At 42.4% G+C, this 22,707-nt stretch overlaps 2 protein-coding genes across 2 annotated transcripts in view; one reads left to right on the top strand and one right to left on the bottom strand.

Moving 5' to 3' along the window:
• Positions 1–4,988: 4,988 nt before the first annotated feature.
• Positions 4,989–22,707, bottom strand: part of T265_00066 (hypothetical protein) — a gene marked incomplete at both ends in the record, with an annotated part of 54,069 nt that continues 36,350 nt past the window's right edge. The window contains one exon of the mRNA XM_009163723.1: positions 4,989–5,025. Within this exon, the coding sequence (XP_009161987.1) occupies positions 4,989–5,025 (37 nt within the window). The remainder of the gene's footprint in view (positions 5,026–22,707) is intronic.
• The window catches only part of T265_00065 (hypothetical protein), a gene marked incomplete at both ends in the record, with an annotated part of 38,454 nt that continues 32,334 nt past the window's right edge, over positions 16,588–22,707 (top strand). Inside the window, one exon of the mRNA XM_009163722.1 lies at positions 16,588–16,825. Within this exon, the coding sequence (XP_009161986.1) occupies positions 16,648–16,825 (178 nt within the window). The remainder of the gene's footprint in view (positions 16,826–22,707) is intronic.

The raw sequence follows: 22,707 nt of genomic DNA, 5'->3' as shown, positions 1-22,707 counted from the left end.
GTACGAGAAGTGAGATTTTCAAAGATTATAGCTTATATCATAGATGAGTAAAAAACTACGCGCATTTTACTTTAATTTCCTTAAGGGTATCTAATCATTTTTGAAGACTAGTCGAATGGGGGTCACGCTCAGAGGTTGTCTCCAACTGTGGAAGTGTGATGAAACTCGAAATAATAGAAAATTCTGGCTTTTAAACCAGGGGTGCACAAGTTCAAAGTTAGCTAAAATCTGTTTCTTTGACATGATTATTCAATTGGTGACGATAAACTAAACAAAGTTTTCTCTTTTGTGGATGAAATCATTCGGTCTGGTCCATTCGGAAAGTGGTCGAAAGGATTGATTCGACGTCGAAGAGAGTGCTGTTTTCCATGCCCAATTCAGAGGAGCGTAAACAGAGAGTTGGCCATCGCTTGACTTGGCAGAGGAGTATGAAGGAAATCACAAAGCGCTACTCGCCTTCCAGGATGGGGACCGCGTGGTCCTCACTGTGCCTGGTTGGGGACACTACAAGGTATGGGTGCCAACCGATGTCAGTGGCGTTCTTGTCGTCAGATTTCCTGAGTAAATGTCTGGAGGTGTAAGCACCTCGGAATGATTATGGTAAGCTAGCACTAAGTCCCTTCCCTGCTTGCCTTTATTCTTTTCTTTACAATTAGGCTTTCAAATAAATCATGGTCCTACGGCAGTGAAGCATCGGTGCTGAACACTGATGTCATGCTGTCGATGATGATGCGTATAGGATGGTAATTTTTCGGTTGAAGTTGGTAGAAAGTGCATTCCGCGCTTAACTTCCATAACGGACTTGTGGGTAAACGACGTTGAAGAAGACTCTAGTTAGTAAAACCGTTAGCGTTAATGGAAAATTCAGTCAAGGTTCGAAAGAACCTCTCCTTTGGGACGCTTTTCAACCAAAAGCTCGATTTGAATAGTGCTTTTAAATCAAATTCACTGATAATTCGGGTATTTAGGTAGATTCACCTCATAGGCTAAAATCAAAACCGATTTGCGATGCGTGTAAAAACCTTATTTTCTGGTGGAGACCCGTTCGACCTTCATTCTCGGACACCTCATGTTCATGATACTATTCAACTCTTGGTGGGTTCATTAAAAGACTTTTTCTGAGGGTAACTGTGGTGAGGATTCTTAAACTACACCCAACATGTGGCCAGCGATGTCAAAGCGCATGGCTCATTGCTTCGGGTTGAGAAACCTTGTAATGCATGGTGGACATTCACGATGTGCTGAAAGGGAGTACGGAGCGGAAAAGTTCGAAAATCACTACCATGCATTATTTTGAGTGGAACATATCACTCACTGAAGGCCACTATGATTGTAGCGCATGAATACTTTGGACTCAGTAGATTTCAGTGGGCGGTCCATGCAGTACAGTATAGTGATATCGCAGACTTCATTCCCAAGCTTTCTTGCCAGCTAATCACAGTTATTAATCCGACAGAGTTAACACCTGAATGGTTTTTCCTCTTTGTGTTCATGTCCACTTTCCATGGGATCAGACTCAAATGGTATCAGAACGGAGCTCTGGGGGATTTTTGAAAATCGCGCTGTCATACGGGAGTTGTCAGTTGAGCTGGGGTATATATGCAATAAGGTCACCAACAACCGTGACTCCTAAGCTGACCGACGAAGCCACTGAAATTAATTCTTTTGACCGTACAAGACACCATTCACCTGTTGACATAAAGCTCACATATTCAGTTATGTGTCGATGCGTGTCCATGCTGAAGTCATGGTAAGTGCCCTCTGCCAACCTTTAAACATTGTAAAACCTTGCATCGGTTGGTAAGCAGTAAAACTTCTTAGACCGATACCATTTATCACGCAAACCATGTCTGAAACCATTGTCAGTTCAGCAGCTCTCTGTCTAACCTGCACAATATTGTTTATCCCGGTCACCTGCCAATAAGCCAGCAGTGATAAACTTGAGCATAAAATTTACACATTTTGTATAAGGGCGTCGTGAACCGAAACAGAGCAAGCGCTCTACGTGTGCGGCCAGTTTACTGGCTGCCTCTAGAGTGATGGGTTTAATAGAGCATATACTGTCTGAAAACAATGATCGTCATCTGGACGAGACACACCCTGCAGTGCAAACCCCATGTAAGTTCCAACTACACATTACTGTCGTCACATGACCTTGTTTGCTAGCACTTCTGCAATAAAAAGCGGCAACATTGATGTCTTTCAGTTGAAGATGTCCCTTTGTGCAACCTGGCCAGTGTGCTGATGTGAGATTTTGGAACCCTGTATGTGGTTCCTACTTTTCCCTTCCTTGTCCTCTCTTGTCCTCGAGACGGGATAAAACTAAGAGAATACGCGACTGGTGCTGATAAATTACTGCCTGGATCGACATATTCCGTCCAGACCGTACTGGGAAAACCGGTAAATAATAAAGAATTGCATCCTTAGGTGGGCTTCACGTATTTTGATTGAAATCAACGGCATATTGTCGAAACCTGACCAACTATGAACGACACAGCCAATAATGATGAAAAGCACCAAAAGGGACAAAGACTGTGGGAGGGATATACCTGGTTCAGGCCATCGAGTCGAAAAGATAACGGCGTTTACTTTCAAGTACTGATTAGCCATAAAAACGCAACCCTGTGAAATTATAGTGGACTGCTAAATTAGAGGTTTCGCTGTTTCTATACGCAGTCCGACACTGTCCTTTTAGAAGATTCCTCTTTTGGGTTTGTTTGCTATATCCTGGTCACCCGTATTGGCCAAAACTGACGGAAATGTAACATGCTCAACACGTAACAAATATGTATCTAAGGTTATACGAGGGAAGTAAAACAATTCTTACCGTAAGGAGACGGTGTTTAGTGGTCCTATGTCATCCAACGTTTGGAGCTGGATACCAACTAGATTGATTTTTTACGGAAAATACAATACTAATTTGGTTTTCACGGGAGACTCACCTGAATCCCACATGAATGTCTTGTCTCTGAAGTTCTTCAACTGGATATGTTGCACCACAATAAATTGTATATATATCGTACGTTGTATACTGTATTGTTGCTACGGCCGGCTTTGCCCTCTCTAGTGCGATCTTATGAGTGGTGTGTTGCATCTATAACCAAGTTTTCTTCTACTTCTCCGTGTTTTACAAATGTCTTCTTCACGAGTGCTATTTCAACATTTAATGAGTTCACTTTTCTCATACGAGAAGACCGACCTCTATTTTGGCTGCCAATAAGTTAAAACAGTCAAAATTAAAAAGAAACGAAACTACATACGAACAATTAGCTTCTGATAAAAAGAAGCTAATGCGTTAAAGGGAGAAATCACACAGTCATAATTTTGCTAGGTACGGATCGGTACTTTGTGGCTCAGAATTACTCACTTCATGTGATGGCGTGCCGCTTTGACGCACGTTTAAACTTTTGAGATCTTACACTATCATCCAGCTGCCAGTAGTTTACTGAGAAATGAAAACATCGTACGCATTTTCTCAGTCTGTCATGTGAGCAGTCTTCATTGCGTAAGCCGATGGGTACACCCTGATGGGTATCCATATCTAAAAGTTGTCTTGTCGTGAGCAGTTTGGAGTGCATCTATTGCACTATGAGTCTTATACTTACGGACGACCAATGCTCTTCAAACGGAGAAAAGTTATACGTCATGGTATAAAAGCAATAATTGTGTGCTGCAGAATAAATTTCTGAAGTGCGGACACCCACAATATGGGCTTTCTCCTGTTTTTGGACCGTGATCATTCCGTCAGTAGATTATGATCGTCTTTTGGTGTGGCAATAAACGAAGTGCGTCAATTAAAAAGAGCCTATAGGTAGGACTAAGATGATATCGCAGCGGGCGTCGATCATCTTCGAATTGAACTATTCAGCTTTGTCACTGTGTGCACAACAACATTTTCTTATAGGTCTGTTGGACGCGGCACTTTCGGACGGTCGATTTTGTTTGCTCAAATTCTCCGACAGTTTTAAACTGCGTTGCTGAGCACTACTGACAGAATAATAGCAGCCAAATTTCGCCTGCAACGAAAAGCTCTTTTGACTGGTTGGATGGCTTCTTCCCAAGGCCGTATCACTACTGGCGATTTCGGTTTCAGCTTGCCGACCGCTAGCCCGCCCTATGTTTAGTGTAGCCGCAAGTTTCATCTGAGTCATCTTGTATGAGAATGGAGATGTTACGGGAAATAAGCAACCAGTCCCATAATCATACAGTTTATTTAGTTATTTATTTTATTGGTTAGCCATTAGTCATTGGCTACACGATCTGTATTGGGTGAGATTCTCAAAGAATGGTGACTCAATCCCGCCGATGGTATTTTCCAGAAACATGATACTTAGCTGTGTTTATTTATTTCAATGGCTTCAAAAAACATAGGCACCTTTTTGTAGACCGTTCTCCTTGAGGACCCGCGACTTTCTGCAGTAACTTTTGATTGCTTGCAGCAATCAGGTGGACTACACTGGGTTGGCTCATAGCCCCGAAAGTCGAATCATTCAAGCGAAGGGCTACTAACAAATGCCGTATTACGAGCACAGTGATGAAATGATGAAATGCTACAAACTACAAATTGAGTAGTTAAGCTGGCTCTCATTAACTTAGACTGAGGCAGAACAAAGAGACGGGAGTTGGAAAAGCCTACAAAGGCTCTTCTAAATAGGCGTGCAGTGTTGATGTCACACGCGGTTGGTGAAGGCCAGATAATGGTTATCTTTTAGATCACCAGCTAGAAGAAAGGATAGATATCTGAAATGACAACGAAAAATCCTGTTATACATCATAAGAATGGAAAACAACCAGCAGTAAACCCTCACTCCTCTATTTTACCCCCATCTTTACCAGAGACTTTGCCTTCCATATTCGCATGGCATTTAAACACCATTTCCTACTACGGGCGTCGATAATTATGATGGCTCAATTAGAAACTACATCGTCGAGGAACATCTTGTCAGCTAGACACACAACATCTCACTGTCATGATACTTAGTTCTCTGCTATTCAGCAATTCTGTACACCTGTTTGAGATCATAGCTAAGAAAGAAAGAATATGATGTAAAATTTAATCATATTGATATGAGCGCCTATATCGAGCCGCAGTTCGCTTATGCTCAGTTTCTAATCATCGTCGTCATGCAACGTTATAAAGTGAAATGAAAAGTAAACTCCAGTCGTATATAAATATTTTCACTGGCAAATGTACTACAGCTTCCTCAAGCAGACATTTGAATGGCGTGCATTCCAAACGGTCCGATTTGAAGAGAATACCATTAAAAATCCGTTTAACGTGGTACTATTAAGCCAGATATCACACACCTGCAAGAAAAAACCAATATTTTCCGACCTTTTAAGTACAGAGGCGAACGAGCGCTAAATAACAGGGTTGAAACCTCCGTCACTAATGCATGGAAACAAAAATCTGTCACGTCTTACGGGGCCAGGAATAGCACCAAACAGGAGCATTTGCTTGATTTGTCAACAAGGTCGAGACAAGTAGGGATACAAGGACAAGACTGATTACGATTGGTGCGTCGTCAGATGGAACAGCTGGAGTGAGGTAGACGTATGAGGCAGTGTACATAGGCACAAACAGTCCCAGTCAGACAAGCATAAACACGTGTAAGATCAGGCGTCGACAATAAGAAACTCGGGAAAATCACAGGCAAACACGTAGGGCTATGTCCGGAAAGTTTCCGGGTAGCATATTGACAAGCTGGCATAAGAACTCAAAATTGCATGGTCCCCTCAATAATAGCATGATCTTCGACGAGCGGTTTTCGCTCACTAGATAATCAGTCTTCTGAATTTCGGGAGTTTCAGGGGTCCTTTTGCGTGTAGTTTTTGAGTAATCTTGTCTTGAGTCATAGAACGTTATTTGTGGAGGTTGTGGTCCTGAGCACTAGTGTCAGCTAATCGGAAGTAAGCCGAATCTTACTTCTTCAAATATATGGTAGCAGAGTATATAACCGTAATACAAGACACCCTGTGACATTGACGGCCTTTGAGTAAAGTTCAAAAATGTTTAGGATAACGTTCATCCACATTTGTTCATATAAATACATTGACTCACCGGTTACCTACTGGTTAAGGAACTAGCTAGTGTAAGCACCAGATATCGTATTTTAAAGTTCTTCCAAAAGGATGAGATGTTTCACCTTCGTATGTCATAATCTTGTTCTATTGAGATGTGAGTAAGAATAGAACGATTACGGAAACATGGATGGGATCTAAGAATGCGCTGAACATGCATATTTTACAGGGAGAGAGTGCGAATCGGAATGGAAATAGTCACGCTATTTGTTTTGGGCAAAACATCGACCTGGAAGACCATAGAAGGTGACGGGTTGTGTGGCCTTTGCCATATGAAATTATCAGTCTGCTATAACTACTGAATTATTAAATGCCGCACGAGTATTTATTAACATATTTGGTTGAAAACCACTTGATCCTCTCCTGGACGTTACTTTTCCTTGGTTCGCTGTACTGTCGACAAACGTTCAAATGTTGTTGTCTGGTGTGGTGAACGAATGCAGTCCTAGTAGTTGAAAGTTTACTGTTGTCCGCAGTCAGTCGGCGTTGGTCTGTTGTCCGATAGAAAGGTTGGTCGGGCTAGTGTTAGCGCCCACCGTCGGTCGATGACCGAATGCTAGCCATCAGCTGGGCAGCACATGTTCGCATGCCTGTTCTCGTAAGCACCAGTGCCACTCATTGTACACTCTAAGCATGTGAGCTCTCATAGGATGTGAGCGATTCTATGGGCAGATAGGTTGAATGATTGTGAATGTGGTGCGCATGCTGAAATCGACCCATTTGTCGCAAGGCCAGTGAATGAGAGAGTATCCTGCTTTCAGGCCGAGTTAGGTCAATGAATTATTGACCACCGCTTCGTAGATGGGTACAACATACCATGTCAACTCGACAAACGAGTGATATTCCGGAACCAAAGACTAGAAATCACAGGCAGAAATCTCCAAAGTGTTAAAAAAACATGAAGCTCGTATTGTTAAATATCTCCTAACAATGCAGAGAGAGTAAGTCTCACTGAACCCACACAGTAGATTCAGTTGTGAGAAGCCTTTAAATCCATCTACTGGGTCCCTTGGGGTCAAGCAGGCACTGCCTGTGACAAGATTTTGACAATCGTTCGACACAACTGAACTCTGATTGTTTGGTCCTCCAGCTAGTGTACGGAAACAGATTGTACGGGTGCGCAAATTATCTTGGCAGCATAATGACCATGTTAATTTATGTGCCATTGAGTCGCAATAAAACTGCCTTCACCAGCGCAATGACGCAATGACAATGGTGGTGGAAATGGACTGTGGGTTGGGGAATAAGCTGAGTTGGTTGTTCACTCTGTTGTAACTGTGTGGTCAAAGAGTTGCACAGTAGTTTCTTACCAAAGCACTTATTCACTCTATTATAACTGATGTGATTCGCACAAGGAATGACGCGAAAGAACAAAAGCATGGTTGCAATAAGAGAATAAAGAACGTCCCGGGTCAGCACACAGGTTGGTTTGACTGATTCGTATTCACCAATTAGCGGCATTCAACAATTTACCTTCGTAGTTTTTCAGATACATCTGACCTGAGAAAAGTTATTATTTCAGCATCTTCCACCGTGATAACTCACTCTGGAGGACAACGGCCACCTAAACATGGGACCTGTTTCATAGTGGGCATAAAAACGTTGAAACAAGACATTCGCATATGATTTTAGGTGGATGAAACTACCCGAACACTTGGGCTAGGCAGAACTGTAAGTCGTAGTGTGTAGCCTCGCAGTGAAATATAAGAGAATAGTCACGTGCAATCACAATTTTCCTCCATATTTACCTAGCTTCACCCACCCCCTGGATTGCAAGGCATTAAAAAGCAACCCGTCTATTTGTCCAAAACATCGCAAATCGCGACAAGTTTACGTAATTTGTGACAGACTCCTTGTAAACCACGTGTGATAAAACGAACCACTTCGGTTGACATCCAGACATGAGATCAATCTGCGTGTTTCCGTATTCCACTTTAAGTTTTGCATTACCCCACCTGGGGTCTGCAATTTGTGTGCAAACATGTCGAATCGATTGCACTGTAACCCAAGAACGTAGTCCCTCTCCATTCTACATATCCAGTGCGATCATCAATAGCTAAGTTATGACGAACAATTCAGTTATTTGACAAACACGCATTTGCACATCATTTCGGTTTTTTATCGAGAGTATCACCTTATGAACAGTGTTTTACGTCTATAGAGTCTACTGTCATGTCTTGAATATCGTACCGAGTAAAACATGAAACGGTCTGGTGCAACATATTCTGTTGAAGGTGAACATAAACAAGAGATTGAGCTTGGATTTAGCTGAGATTCTCGTGAAAACTAAACAGGTAGGCAAATGAGTTTTTCTGTCTAATCACGTGCAATTTGTGTTCAAGTAAAACATAAGGTTGACGGAGATTCGGAGACTCCGTCCACCTGATTAGTCCCGAGAAGGGCAAAACCGGTCGTGGGCTGTCGAACAGCTTTAGGCAGCCTCGTAGGTGTGAAGCCTCAATTCCAAAGTTTAACATGACATCTTCCCTTGTGATAATGCAGACATCCATGAGTGTGACGTCGTGGCAACAAAATCTGTTATCCTTAGTCTCCTCTGGGCACTTGGAAGTAAGTGCGGCTATCTGACAGCAACATTTCTTTCGAGCAGCTTTTCCTTTGTTACCTTTATACTGGAACATTGTTCCACTTCATCAACTCATCTGTAAAGCTGATTTTGGTTTCCATAAGGGAAACTAATCAAAATTTTGCTGGAAACCCTTCGATAGCCCACGAATGGTTTCGCCTTTCTTGAGGCTTATCAAATAGTTTCCAAGTTTCTGTCCGTGTGGGTGGCTTCCTTCATGAAAACATACTGTAATGTCTCAAATATCGTACCAAATAAAACACGAGGCGGCCTTTGTGCGGCACATTTACTTGATATGCAAATGAGCATATTTGTCCACATTTTGTTTTGCTTATCATCTGTAAAGTGGTCAAATAGAAGTCGTGACTCGTTGCTTGCCGTGTCCTTTGTCCTCTTCATTCGAAAGCCAGTTAGTGTCAGCTGTGCGGCAGGAGCACGCCTATTTGTAAGATTTACCATTATCTTGTATAAGATTGGAGAAACCTGTTGATGCGCTTCGCCGTTTACACTAAATCACACAACTGTTGGGGAATTTACATTGTTGAATCTATTAGGTGACCCTGTTCTGTACAAGAGAAACATGTCAAACTGAAAGAAAAACTCTATCACACATCTGGGCTTAGCGGAAGCTATCGGTATCGTTCCCGGGTGGAAGTGTAGCCTAATCGCCTTTAGATCATATATCCACGTGTCCCTGTGAAGTTCAAGTATGTCAAGTTACCCAGAGGATGCTGTTATCGCTTGAATGTTCAGAAACAACACTCTGGGTCTCTTAAACTGTGGTGAATGTGATGAACTTTGACATTTTGTCCATACGTGATCCACAGTTCAATGTACCACCCAACTTAACGTTATTATAAGCATGGTCCCCATGTTAATGGTTATTTGGTATTTGATAGCTATTGCTTATATCTAACATATTTTAAACGGTACTGGCCGCATTGCATCAACGGATTTAACTGTCAAAAGTTCAACGAAAATAAACAGTTTAAGAAGCAAGCATCTTGCAAATCACACGCTTCCGGAAACGTGATGAGTGGTATACTTATTTAGGTCCGTCCGGTGTGCAGTGATCAGCCAGTTTGGGCGATATCAGTTCGTACACCAAATGACCTTAGCCAAAATCCAGGTGTAGTCAAGGTCACACACTACTGTCGAGCTCTAATATCAGCAAACCTCGGGATCAGTAGATCATAGTGGAATGGACTAACTGGAATTTGCGTATTCGGACAGAACAAACGTGGCTGCAAGTCTGATCTTAACCAGCTGAAGAAGAACACCATTACCAGAAAAGGCTGTAAACCGGGTTCGTTCACATAGTTGTTGTATTTAGATAAAGCTCAGATGGGAGACAAAACTTAGACCGTCTGTTCGAGACCATCACTTAGAGGGATAAAATTAAATCATTCTTCTGATCAGTCGGTTACGCCGTGCGATACGGACAAAACTGTTTGTTAATGTCTTCACGAAGATGGTTTGCCATCAAGATTTTAATCCAGTCCGCGTGATAACAGCAAATTTGCAGAGACGGTTCAAGTGGTTTAACGTGGTTAAACTTATGTTCCTGATGAACACGATAGAGAATGTGGTTCAGTATAACATACAGATGTAAAAAAACAAGTAAGCTGAAATGAGGCTACAGAGCTTCACTGACAGGATGTGCCAGCCATCGGCTGTGCGTCCCTAATGTATACGATACTAATTTCCATCAGTAGATAAGTTTCTGACCTTAAACAACATTAGTTAACAACTTTTTATGCGGACATGATTGACATTGGTAATGTGTTAGAATTCACATGAGCCAGACTTGGTCGGTTCAAAACGGTCATCACGGTTGAACGTGGTATTGTGTCAGTTTCAATGAAAATCGGAACACCGTGGACTCGGATAGCGTTGTGGTCAAACTTTGGTTACGTAAGTCCGCACTTTCGTCCACCACTTCTGCCGAGTTTCTAAACACAACCTCCCTCAATCCATATTCATTAAATTGCAGTTTACGTTCTTTGGATAAACTTAAAACTCCGGTCAACTTAGGCCACTTCAACTGTCGTTACCTTGACTAGCGCCAAGTAAGATTTCACTTATTTTGCTGCAGTTTCACTAAAAGAGTCTATGTTTAGTCTTTTTTTCTCTCTCTCTTTCTCTTTAATCCCCAAGTTAGAATTCAGGACTCGGGTGACCAGGTTTCTTTTGAGTACTCGAACGCTTTCATACATTTGATATTTCTGAGTCATTTTTCGTAGATTCGGAGACTCCGTCCACCTGATTAGTCCCGAGAAGGGCAAAACCGGTCGTGGGCTGTCGAACAGCTTTAGGCAGCCTCGTAGGTGTGAAGCCTCAATTCCAAAGTTTACATGACATCATTCGCTTGTGATAATGCAGACATCCATGAGTGTGACGTCGTGGCAACAAAATCTGTTATCCTTAGTCTCCTCTGGGCACTTGAAAGTAAGTGCGGCTATCTGACAGCAACATTTCTTTCGAGCAGCTTTTCCTTTGTTACCTTTATACTGGAACATTGTTCCACTTCATCAACTCATCTGTAAAGCTGATTTTGGTTTCCATAAGGGAAACTAATCAAAATTTTGCTGGAAACCCTTCGATAGCCCACGAATGGTTTCGCCTTTCTTGAGGCTTATCAAATAGTTTCCAAGTTTCTGTCCGTGTGGGTGGCTTCCTTCATGAAAACATACTGTAATGTCTCAAATATCGTACCAAATAAAACACGAGGCGGCCTTTGTGCGGCACATTTACTTGATATGCAAATGAGCATATTTGTCCACATTTTGTTTTGCTTATCATCTGTAAAGTGGTCAAATAGAAGTCGTGACTCGTTGCTTGCCGTGTCCTTTGTCCTCTTCATTCGAAAGCCAGTTAGTGTCAGCTGTGCGGCAGGAGCACGCCTATTTGTAAGATTTACCATTATCTTGTATAAGATTGGAGAAACCTGTTGATGCGCTTCGCCGTTTACACTAAATAATGTCTCAAGTCCCAAATAAAACACGAGGCGGCCTTTGTGCGGCACATTTACTTGATATGCAAATGAGCATATTTGTCCACATTTTGTTTTGCTTATCATCTGTAAAGTGGTCAAATAGAAGTCGTGACTCGTTGCTTGCCGTGTCCTTTGTCCTCTTCATTCGAAAGCCAGTTAGTGTCAGCTGTGCGGCAGGAGCACGCCTATTTGTAAGATTTACCATTATCTTGTATAAGATTGGAGAAACCTGTTGATGCGCTTCGCCGTTTACACTAAATCACACAACTGTTGGGGAATTTACATTGTTGAATCTATTAGGTGACCCTGTTCTGTACAAGAGAAACATGTCAAACTGAAAGAAAAACTCTATCACACATCTGGGCTTAGCGGAAGCTATCGGTATCGTTCCCGGGTGGAAGTGTAGCCTAATCGCCTTTAGATCATATATCCACGTGTCCCTGTGAAGTTCAAGTATGTCAAGTTACCCAGAGGATGCTGTTATCGCTTGAATGTTCAGAAACAACACTCTGGGTCTCTTAAACTGTGGTGAATGTGATGAACTTTGACATTTTGTCCATACGTGATCCACAGTTCAATGTACCACCCAACTTAACGTTATTATAAGCATGGTCCCCATGTTAATGGTTATTTGGTATTTGATAGCTATTGCTTATATCTAACATATTTTAAACGGTACTGGCCGCATTGCATCAACGGGTTTAACTGTCAAAAGTTCAACGAAAATAAACAGTTTAAGAAGCAAGCATCTTGCAAATCACACGCTTCCGGAAACGTGATGAGTGGTATACTTATTTAGGTCCGTCCGGTGTGCAGTGATCAGCCAGTTTGGGCGATATCAGTTCGTACACCAAATGACCTTAGCCAAAATCCAGGTGTAGTCAAGGTCACACACTACTGTCGAGCTCTAATATCAGCAAACCTCGGGATCAGTAGATCATAGTGGAATGGACTAACTGGAATTTGCGTATTCGGACAGAACAAACGTGGCTGCAAGTCTGATCTTAACCAGCTGAAGAAGAACACCATTACCAGAAAAGGCTGTAAACCGGGTTCGTTCACATAGTTGTTGTATTTAGATAAAGCTCAGATGGGAGACAAAACTTAGACCGTCTGTTCGAGACCATCACTTAGAGAGATAAAATTAAATCATTCTTCTGATCAGTCGGTTACGCCGTGCGATACGGACAAAACTGTTTGTTAATGTCTTCACGAAGATGGTTTGCCATCAAGATTTTAATCAAGTCCGCGTGATAACAGCAAATTTGCAGAGACGGTTCAAGTGGTTTAACGTGGTTAAACTTATGTTCCTGATGAACACGATAGAGAATGTGGTTCAGTATAACATACAGATGTAAAAAAACAAGTAAGCTGAAATGAGGCTACAGAGCTTCACTGACAGGATGTGCCAGCCATCGGCTGTGCGTCCCTAATGTATACGATACTAATTTCCATCAGTAGATAAGTTTCTGACCTTAAACAACATTAGTTAACAACTTTTTATGCGGACATGATTGACGTTGGTAATGTGTTAGAATTCACATGAGCCAGACTTGGTCGGTTCAAAACGGTCATCACGGTTGAACGTGGTATTGTGTCAGTTTCAATGAAAATCGGAACACCGTGGACTCGGATAGCGTTGTGGTCAAACTTTGGTTACGTAAGTCCGCACTTTCGTCCACCACTTCTGCCGAGTTTCTAAACACAACCTCCCTCAATCCATATTCATTAAATTGCAGTTTACGTTCTTTGGATAAACTTAAAACTCCGGTCAACTTAGGCCACTTCAACTGTCGTTACCTTGACTAGCGCCAAGTAAGATTTCACTTATTTTGCTGCAGTTTCACTAAAAGAGTCTATGTTTAGTCTTTTTTTCTCTCTCTCTTTCTCTTTAATCCCCAAGTTAGAATTCAGGACTCGGGTGACCAGGTTTCTTTTGAGTACTCGAACGCTTTCATACATTTGATATTTCTGAGTCATTTTTCGTAAAGGGTTTACTAAAGTTTGAGCTTGACTGAAAGCATGGTCACTTTTTTTGTTTAACACGATATGGAGCGAGGCTGTCAACTGAACGAAAACATATTTCGCCTAATTGACTTGTTAGGGGTATAACTAACCCCTAAAGACGAGTGACCTACGTCAAGTCCAGGACACCTATGCACCAAAAGTTAAAAGAATATGCCTAAAAACGTCTATTTCACTCAGAACACGCAAAATCACCATTCAGTTTAAAAAACTCACGATTCTACTGACTGATGGAGACTAATTCAAATTGACACAAACGAGTCTATCTACCTGTGGAACGTTATATTGGGGTTCTGTTCAGTTGTCCGGCGCATCCTGACCATTAATTTGGGCTTTAAATTGTACACTAAACTCGCAACGTACACACTGTTTCTGTTTACATGAATAGTCACGTTTCTCCACTGAACATCATTACTATGAGTATACGGACTGGTCCCAATAAGGAAATCTACTTGGTGTTGGCAAGGGATTCGGTTAAAACACACTTGGCGTTCTCATCTATGGTATTTTTGAATGCTATGAAAATCCCATCTGATGTTTCTGTTGAGACGATGTCTGAAGTATTGGCGCGTTTCAATACTAGTGTTATAAGGTCAATGAAAACTCTGGACGAGGCAGGCAGGTGAATTAGAGCTGGGTGCTCGTTAACACTAACTTAAATTGTAAACGAGGATTTATCATATAATGCGCGCAGTTCGCTTTCTAAATACAAAATAAACTTTATGAAACTTCAGGACTTATACCTAACCGGTGAACCCCAAAAGAGCACAACCGGAGAGAAGTTGTCCTGAGTTTCATCAACCTTATTGTCAGTGTTGAAAAGGTGATTGATTCGTATGGAGTGCATGTTGCTTAGTAGAGGTTTTGGTTGTTGGTTGCGGAAAATATTTTTTATGATTAATTTGTGTGACAAGAAACATGTATTCCTCTTTTTTCGACGGCTTTATGAGTAGACTTCAAGAACGGAGAATTCTCAGATGGGAGCACATCGGACATCCCGTTTAGGTATCATCCCTTGGAGACTATTAGGGCTTAGCAATCACTCCATCAGTCACTGGCTTACACAAGACAGAAAATGAGGCAAAAACCCAGATAGGGTTCGTATCCGAAGCTAGAGTACACTGAAAAAGCCGGGACATTTCCATACCCAGCGAAATAATCTGTATCACACTTGCTGAAATACACTCACAAACTAGTTTATCTAATTTAGCCTCAGCGGAAGCCTCAACTGAATCCAAACTCAATCTGTCGCTGACGATATTCTCAAGCTACCTGTGCTGCACAAAGGTTGTCCTGTGTTTCACCTTGCACAATATTCGAAATATCGTTGTACATTGTCTTGACAGAACACATTACTCATAAGATTGCTGAAAACCCTTCTGCAATATGATATACCAGTTTACGATTTTTTGGATTTCATCATGCGGACACAGTTCCCTAGTTCCTCTATAAACTTATCCTCTATTTGACCGCCAGTCGAACGCGGTTCACGACATACACTTTTGCAAACAACTTTGGTTTCAATTGGAGGCTCAGCTAAATCCAAATTGAGTCTTTCGTTTGTAATATTGCGCAGTTAAATATACCTCACAACTCAAAACTTATAGTTGATAAAAGCATGGGGGTCCGAGCTTGCATGATGAGTCTTAAGGAAGGCGAAACCGGCCGTTGGCTGTTACTTAATATCAAGCAACCCAGGAAAACAATCTGTATCAACTTCGTACGCAGTAAAATGGGGTGTTTCGCCGAGTTCCAATTCGGTTGTTATTTGCTGCATAAAACCTTTGTACGGTGCTGGCTGTGTATTGTCAGGTGAATGGTTCGGTTAGTTGTGCAGCCACCGCTACTTACAAAACACGAGTACTCTGCTCAGAAATTGAGTCAATCAACAAAGCTGCCGGGATATTTCATGAGAGATTGCCACCCTAACGGACAGGCAACACCGGATCATGTGCAATGAACTGTGCAGTCAGAAGATAAATAAAGTTCAGCTCCAAGTCACTCGTACTGCTGATCAGGTAACCCTAGTTGAACAGTTCTCGAATTTAGTATGGAAGATAGAAAATCTGGATCTCTGATGGGATCAGTGGTGCGAACCGCTGGTGTTTCCTGGCAAACATAGAAGAGAGATATAGCTCAACAGGCAAAGCTATCGACTCGAAAGCTTTTCGGTTGCTCCTGTATGGGTTTGGACAACCTGGAGGTATCCCATTCTTTATGCAGTTATGCGCCGAAAGTATGCTACAGCTGAATGTGAAAAAATGGTACTGTAATTGTTGGTAGTTGACACCATTCGTGAACGATCAACTATTATTTTCGTGGTCGATTTTATTATTCCTATTTTTAACTGTATTCGGATCGGAATTCGCAAAGGTTGTTGACAGTCGTTAATGTATGTGAATAGGATTGCTGAAGAATTCATTCTGTTCGGGGCTTCTGAATATGGCGTGATATGAAGTACGGACGGTTTTGAAATGTAATCGTGATTCAGCTGACCAAGTGTGATAACCGGCACAACATCCACGCGAGCTGCTTACATTTCGTTTGTGTCTTGAACTTAGATCAATTTGAGAGTTTTCACGTCTTCCAGTTATGCGGCTAGTGCATGCTATTTTTGCAGTCCATTGTGCGACCAAGCGTATGATGCCTCGGCAGAGATTCAGCGGAACTGTATGAAATTCCAACAAATGCTTGCTTTTGTGGCAAAACTACTGATCGGATTTTGCAAGTGCACTGAACATGTTTGCTGCAGGTCCATTGACAGCTGAAGATGGCAACAACGCACCCATTGGTCAAATCCTGTGGGTGACCTTCACCTGGTCTATCTAAACCATTTTTCGACCAATCAGCTGCAAGGCCGAGATGTGTCGTCTGACTGTTGAAGTGGCTACGCCATTTCAGAGGTGCACTAGCCCGGACGAACGGAAACTGATTTACGGCTAATGATTTATATACAGGTAGCATGGGTAAGACCGACAAACCACTTGACACCACGGAAACCGAAACGTCTGAGCAACCGTGCACAAGCGATGATTTACCTCGTGCAGCATGTTCGAAGACCACACACGCAACAAGCTCGAAGGATGCTCCAGTCGATTCCATAATGCTGACAGCTGATAGGCACCAAGGATGGCACACGGGTGAGTTGCTAATTAAGTCGTAGGTCACTTGACCGATGTCTTATGCAGAAGTACGCACTGTGTCTTGTCTGCACAGTTGGAGTGACCGTGATAGGTATTTTGCTAGTTCGCATAACTTTACTCCGGATAGACAATGCCGGTAAGCGGGAGATTTCGCAGCCAGAAGCGACCCTCATTGATATCAAATTTAATTCTGATGTAGCCTTCGCGAAATATGCTGTTTGCATTCACCTCCCGGCCTGAGCCAATTTTGCTTAACACAGCCCACCAATTGGATACTGAACTAACAAAGTCTTCTTTAAAACCCACTGCCGCTCCGAATGGAAGCAAATGTCTCTGCAATTACTACTCACTGTGATTCTTTTGCAACTTGGCGTTCTCATCCTGAACTATATATTCTGTGCCAATGCATTTATCATGTTGGTTGGTCTTGTGCCTTTCCCGCCAAAAAAATAGCGACTCTCGAGTTTACGTGGCTTGACGGCGGGAAATAGTAAAACATGACTAGGATCAAAATGATTTCCCGTGAACTAGATACTCCACCAGCCACGATATTAGATTTGACATTTGGCATTTCATTTCCCTCGAAGTTACTAGTCTTGCTTTATCTAAATGGAAAGCTGAAATAAACCTCCTGAGCTTTGAACCGGTGTTTTCAAAAAGACCCTTTATCATTATTTTAACTATTGTGTGGGAGTAAAGGGATTGGGGTTTTTCTGTTTTTGCGTGTGCATGGTGAGTGAGCGGGTTGATCAAACAAGTCGGAAGTCGCAATAGTGCACCAATTTAGTTAGATGCATAAGGTTGTGTGAATTGAGATTGGGGAGAGAGCTGCTACGGTCAGATACCCAATAACCAAACAATGCGACCTTTCATCTAGATTGATCAAAGACTTTATTGGACTCATTCAGTTTGATGATTTCTACGACTCCTATGGTCATTCGTTATGGTGCTGATCGTGATCCCCTCTTTGTTTTCCCGATTCCAAGTGTATTCCCCGCAACTACTACGCACCATCGCCGAGACCTTTAACATTTCCTGGCGCTCCCCTGATTCTTTGGCAGTCTTCTTTTCTGGCCTATCTAGCCAACTCGTCACTCTCCTCTGCGCTCAATGCTGGCTAACTAATATCACTAAATCAGTACATTCATATGACTGTTCCTGCCTGTCGAGACCTTATCGGAAACAGTTGTTTATAATACTGTCAGTTTCCACTACTTATATTACACGACATATACACGAATATATCCCAGCAGAACCCACCACCGTGAGAATTCCCGGAGCTGTTTTCCTTGTTCTTAATCGGTTGGTTAATTTGATACCGTTAGGTCGCAACAAGCCTTTCATCTTTAAAACCCATACAGTTGAATTGCAACTATTTCCTTTCTTGATAAAAATCAGTGAGTGAAACAAATGTCGTTCTGAAATTCTGTCTAGTCTGATGAACCGAACCGGTTGCACTGTGCGAAGCAGCAGAAGAAAATTGCAAGTGGTTTTCCTGGCTAGCAGTTCCTTTTACCGCACAGCGTGCATTCACCCACAGGCAGTTTATAAAGAGTGACAATCTTTTGATCTGATTAGTTAGACAGGAAAGTTGTTTCCTGATCGCTGAACCTCACTTGATAGGGGAGCCAAGATCAATGAGAAACATAACGTGAAATAAATCGAGAACAGATTTCCGCTTTGATTTGGCTGCATGATATTTTGCTCATTATTTGTTTGCTGCTTTTGTTAACTGAATTGGCTTTGGTTGGCTTCGGTTACCTAACTATCCCCAACCAACGGAAATCAGGATTCTGATGGTCCTGACTAGGGAGGCGGAATCGTCTAAAACAAATAATCTAACCATGCATTTGGTCATCGTGGTTGGCGGGGTTATGGTTATTCTTCCTTATTTCTCATGCGAACCACACCCAGCACGCAAAAACTGAGTACTGTACCAAACCGACATTGGAGGGGGACCTGAGCCGATGTAAGGAAACAGTCTCATTCACGATGGAACCATCGGCACTCAACACCCTCTGCTTACAGGAGTGATTGCTGGTGCTCCTTTACCACCAGCCATGGACAATGTCCCTTAGACATGGTTTTCCAAACACAGCCGGTGAACATCGTTCCACCGAGGCCAGATTTCTCACCTATAAAGTAAGGCGGTCTGTATGTAGCACAGTCACACATTCAAGGGGAGGGCGAATTCCACATTGCTACCCCCAGAGTTTCAGATTGGCAAAGACTCTGACTTTGGCGATACGTACGAAGATGTCTCTTCTTCACTATGTCCACCAGTGGTTACAGAACGTCCCAGGTGGATTAAAACTTCTGGCTACTGTTAGCCTGTCATATCCTAAGATTCATGCCTCTGTATATCCTGCAATACTACCTTGTTTAATGTGTCGTTCCATTTGGCTTTCAAATGATCCAAGACAGTTTGCATTACTTGAACAGTATTCGCGGTTGAGTTCGTTGTAAGCGGCACCGACGACTATAAATTTCAGTGCCACCCAGGTCATTTTCCATCAGTGAAAGAATAAGCTCGGGACTATTTCGCGAGTTCCTGGCTGGAGCGGCAGCCTCCATCTCAGTAAAACCTGGTAATCATTTTTCACTATCCTTTCGTCCACACGTGTTAGGTTGGCGCATCAAAGTATGACGTGCTACCTACTGCATACTACCTACTGATGATAGAAGGCAACGTACTTCTAAACATTAGAGGGAGTGTTGGAAGCCTAGTGATGATGGTGTTCTTAAGTATGTGTTCCAATAGCCGGTCAGTTGTGGCGCATGGCAGTGTTCCCAGTTTATTTCAGTTATTGTTCAAAATGTAGTAGTGAAACATTTTTTCACGTCGATTTGAGCCACAAGAAAGCAGGGATATTCATGCAAAAACGAACGCACAGTTAAATATTCTCTACGGAAAGTTCTCCCTCTGGATTTTCATGCGTAGACTGAAATAGTTGAGTAGGACTACCTTATCTGTCACTGATGGGAAGGCTTATGGAGTAAAAAGTGAATCAGGGTCTTGTCATTATCCTGTTTTGCGGCCTATTCCAATTATACCGTCTACAAGTCTACTTCTTATTCAGCGGCGAATCTGTTACGACCTGTTGTCCGCTTACTACCGATTCAGCAATTATCTCCAATTTTTCAGCCCTAACTGACTCGATGTGGCAATAGATTACCAAATGCTCAGCGAGGTCCATCGATCCGTCTCTCGTAACAGATTAAATACGTCGGTAATCCATGCGTATTTTGGAGGGCAGAAATCTAGGGTATGAAAACAAATATTGCCGTGAATAGAGGCTGTATTGTTGGATATTAGTTGGTTTCTTTTGGAAAGAGTGTATTGACACGCGTTTGTGACAAGCACATAAGTTGGCATGATACCAGGTGTGNAGCACATAAGTGGCATGATACCAGGTGTGTGTGTGGTTTCACGTGGCCGGTCACATCTAACTGATCAATGAGGAATCATGTGATTCCAAGGCAGTTTTTTGCATCAATATTGCTGCCGTGGTCAAACAAGGATAAGTTCAAATACAGAAAAGTCAGCATTCCAGGTCAACTCGTTGATCGCAAGTGTTTACTAACTTACCGGCCGATTTTATTGATCTGGATGTAATGTGATTTTCACTTGACTGTCCCCTCACAAATAAAGGAAGTGTATCCAAACATGTGTGGTTATATTCCTTGTATTACTTTGTCGTTGCCTGCAGTTGTCCCGTGTCTATGGCACCAGCCGATTTTTAAACCTGCAACGGACTAGACTTACCCGTAGCTCCATTGCCATTTAGATCCCCTGGGTTTCTAAATCAATTTTGCACTGAATAACAGGCACTCCGATATATGGATATTTACGGAGTAAGTGTACACTGTACACCTATTTTCATCCATCTGAAAGGCTCAACCTAACTTAATCTCTTGGTAGCCGTTACCCCTTAAAGATACTAATGAAAAATAGTCTGTTCTGAAGAGCAGTTCCTCCGCGATGGAACTTCCCTGTGGTAATGTTTCCAGTGGTTTCTAAGGTACCTGTTGACAGTTGGAGTATGGTAAACTTCATTGCACGGATTTTGAATCCGGATACTTTTGGAGGATGATTTTTTTGCCGCGGTGGTGGTTTCCATTGAGGCTTCATCCTGACATGGAGATTAGTCCATGCTGCGGAGCTGGGGGATGCTTTGTTTCATCCTTTTTGTCAACCAGAAGTGACACACTTTGTATTGATAATTTGAATTAGAGACTCTATAGTTAACGCTCAACTAGGTGTGGCTGATCAACACCCAAACAGTATCTAGCCGCATCATCTTTCAATCACTGATCTGACTTCAGATGATCTAGTGCTACTAGGCTTTGTGAGTACAAGCTTATCAGATGAGTAGTCTACATAAATCGCTGGTGCATGGCGTCCAAAAGATTTTACAGGTGTGCTTTGATAATGATCGTAACCAGGTGCGTTACTCAGTGTTCATCGGATTTCCAACGTTTCAGGTTTTCCGACTGACCCTTCTTATAAGATAAAATCCCTGGTAAAGCTTCAAAATTTCCTCACCACATCGGCAGTGCTCTTTGTGTGAAGTAGCTGTTGATCTTTTAAAATCTATCAGCTCCAAACCAGAATGCAAGGTGGTTACGTAAAACATTAATAACATTGGTTCGGTTGCAACACCTTTTCGGGGTCTAGTTGCTATGCCACCCGAAGGGGTTATTAGGACTCAGATACTACCACATCGCCTAAGCCTAAAAAGAGAAGTCGAAATGCGGAAGTTGGGTTCGGACCACAGATTTTTCTGTCAGGAAGCTTGCGCTTCAATCACTGAGCAACCTCGAGCTTGCTGAGTGAAGTAGCCCTAGATGCGCGCGCCATATCGTGCGGGGAACTTATTGCTGCGCCTTGTATAGGCCATACAAATATAAAAGTTGGGTAAAAATGAGAAGACAGAGGCATGCACGAGACCTCCAGATTTTGTCGAAATGCATCCACCGTTTCTTTTCTAGGCCCTTCACTGTTGAGAATGCTGATCTCAGTTGTCCTACATGAGATGATCGCAGTGAAGTGAGGTGCAAGCCCTGCCTTGACGCCACTTCTTCAGAACTGTTTATGCTATGGTCCTTCGCACAGGGTATTCATGGTTGAATATTGTTTGAACACCTATGCGATATCTCCGAAAAACCGGCAAAAATTCGCAGATCAACTGTACTTCACTTGATTATCGCTGGAAAAATCAACAAATATTTTCTGATCTTCAAAACGCATTGGTATAATGCGGGACGAGGGTCTACACCGTTCTTTTGTTTTAATTCAACTAAGATTTCTTCTCTTTTTATATGCCTCTCCAGCCTCACAGCAGTGTCTTGGGTTACCAGCCCTGATATCGGCACTGCATCATCACTTTCACCACCCCACATAAGCCTTTCAAAATCGGTTTCTGCTCTCCGTCTTGATAATCCGCACACATATCGTTTCAGAACTAGCGACTAAAAGCCATCATTTTACTGATTGGTTCCCCGTCTGTCTTATAACCTGGCCAATTTTGTGACCACTTGTGCTCACTTGGCCTGATGAAGCTTTTGTGTCAAAAGAGAAACGTTGCCCAAATAAAAACTACCGATTGTTTACCAAGTTCTTCTGAAATGAAGCCATCATTTTTCTCTAACCCTCGGACTGTAGTACACATCGAAGTTGCACTGAGGTGGATGCAAAATATTTCCGAGTCTCTTTATTTTGTCGGTCTTCTGCTTTTTCCCGCTGTATTTTGAGAATTCTGTAAATGTGGTGTATTGTTATGGGGAAGGTTTAGTAGGCGATTTGGCAATATTCCTCTACACCAATTCATTTTTCTGGCACAATGACAATTAGGTCCTGCTGGTTTCATGAAGTGTAA

The sequence above is a fragment of the Opisthorchis viverrini genome (genome assembly GCF_000715545.1).
Source record: "Opisthorchis viverrini unplaced genomic scaffold opera_v5_1, whole genome shotgun sequence".
Lineage (NCBI taxonomy): Eukaryota > Metazoa > Platyhelminthes > Trematoda > Opisthorchiida > Opisthorchiidae > Opisthorchis > Opisthorchis viverrini.
Note: the sequence above shows the minus strand (reverse complement) of the source record. Positions and strands in the feature narration are given on the sequence as shown.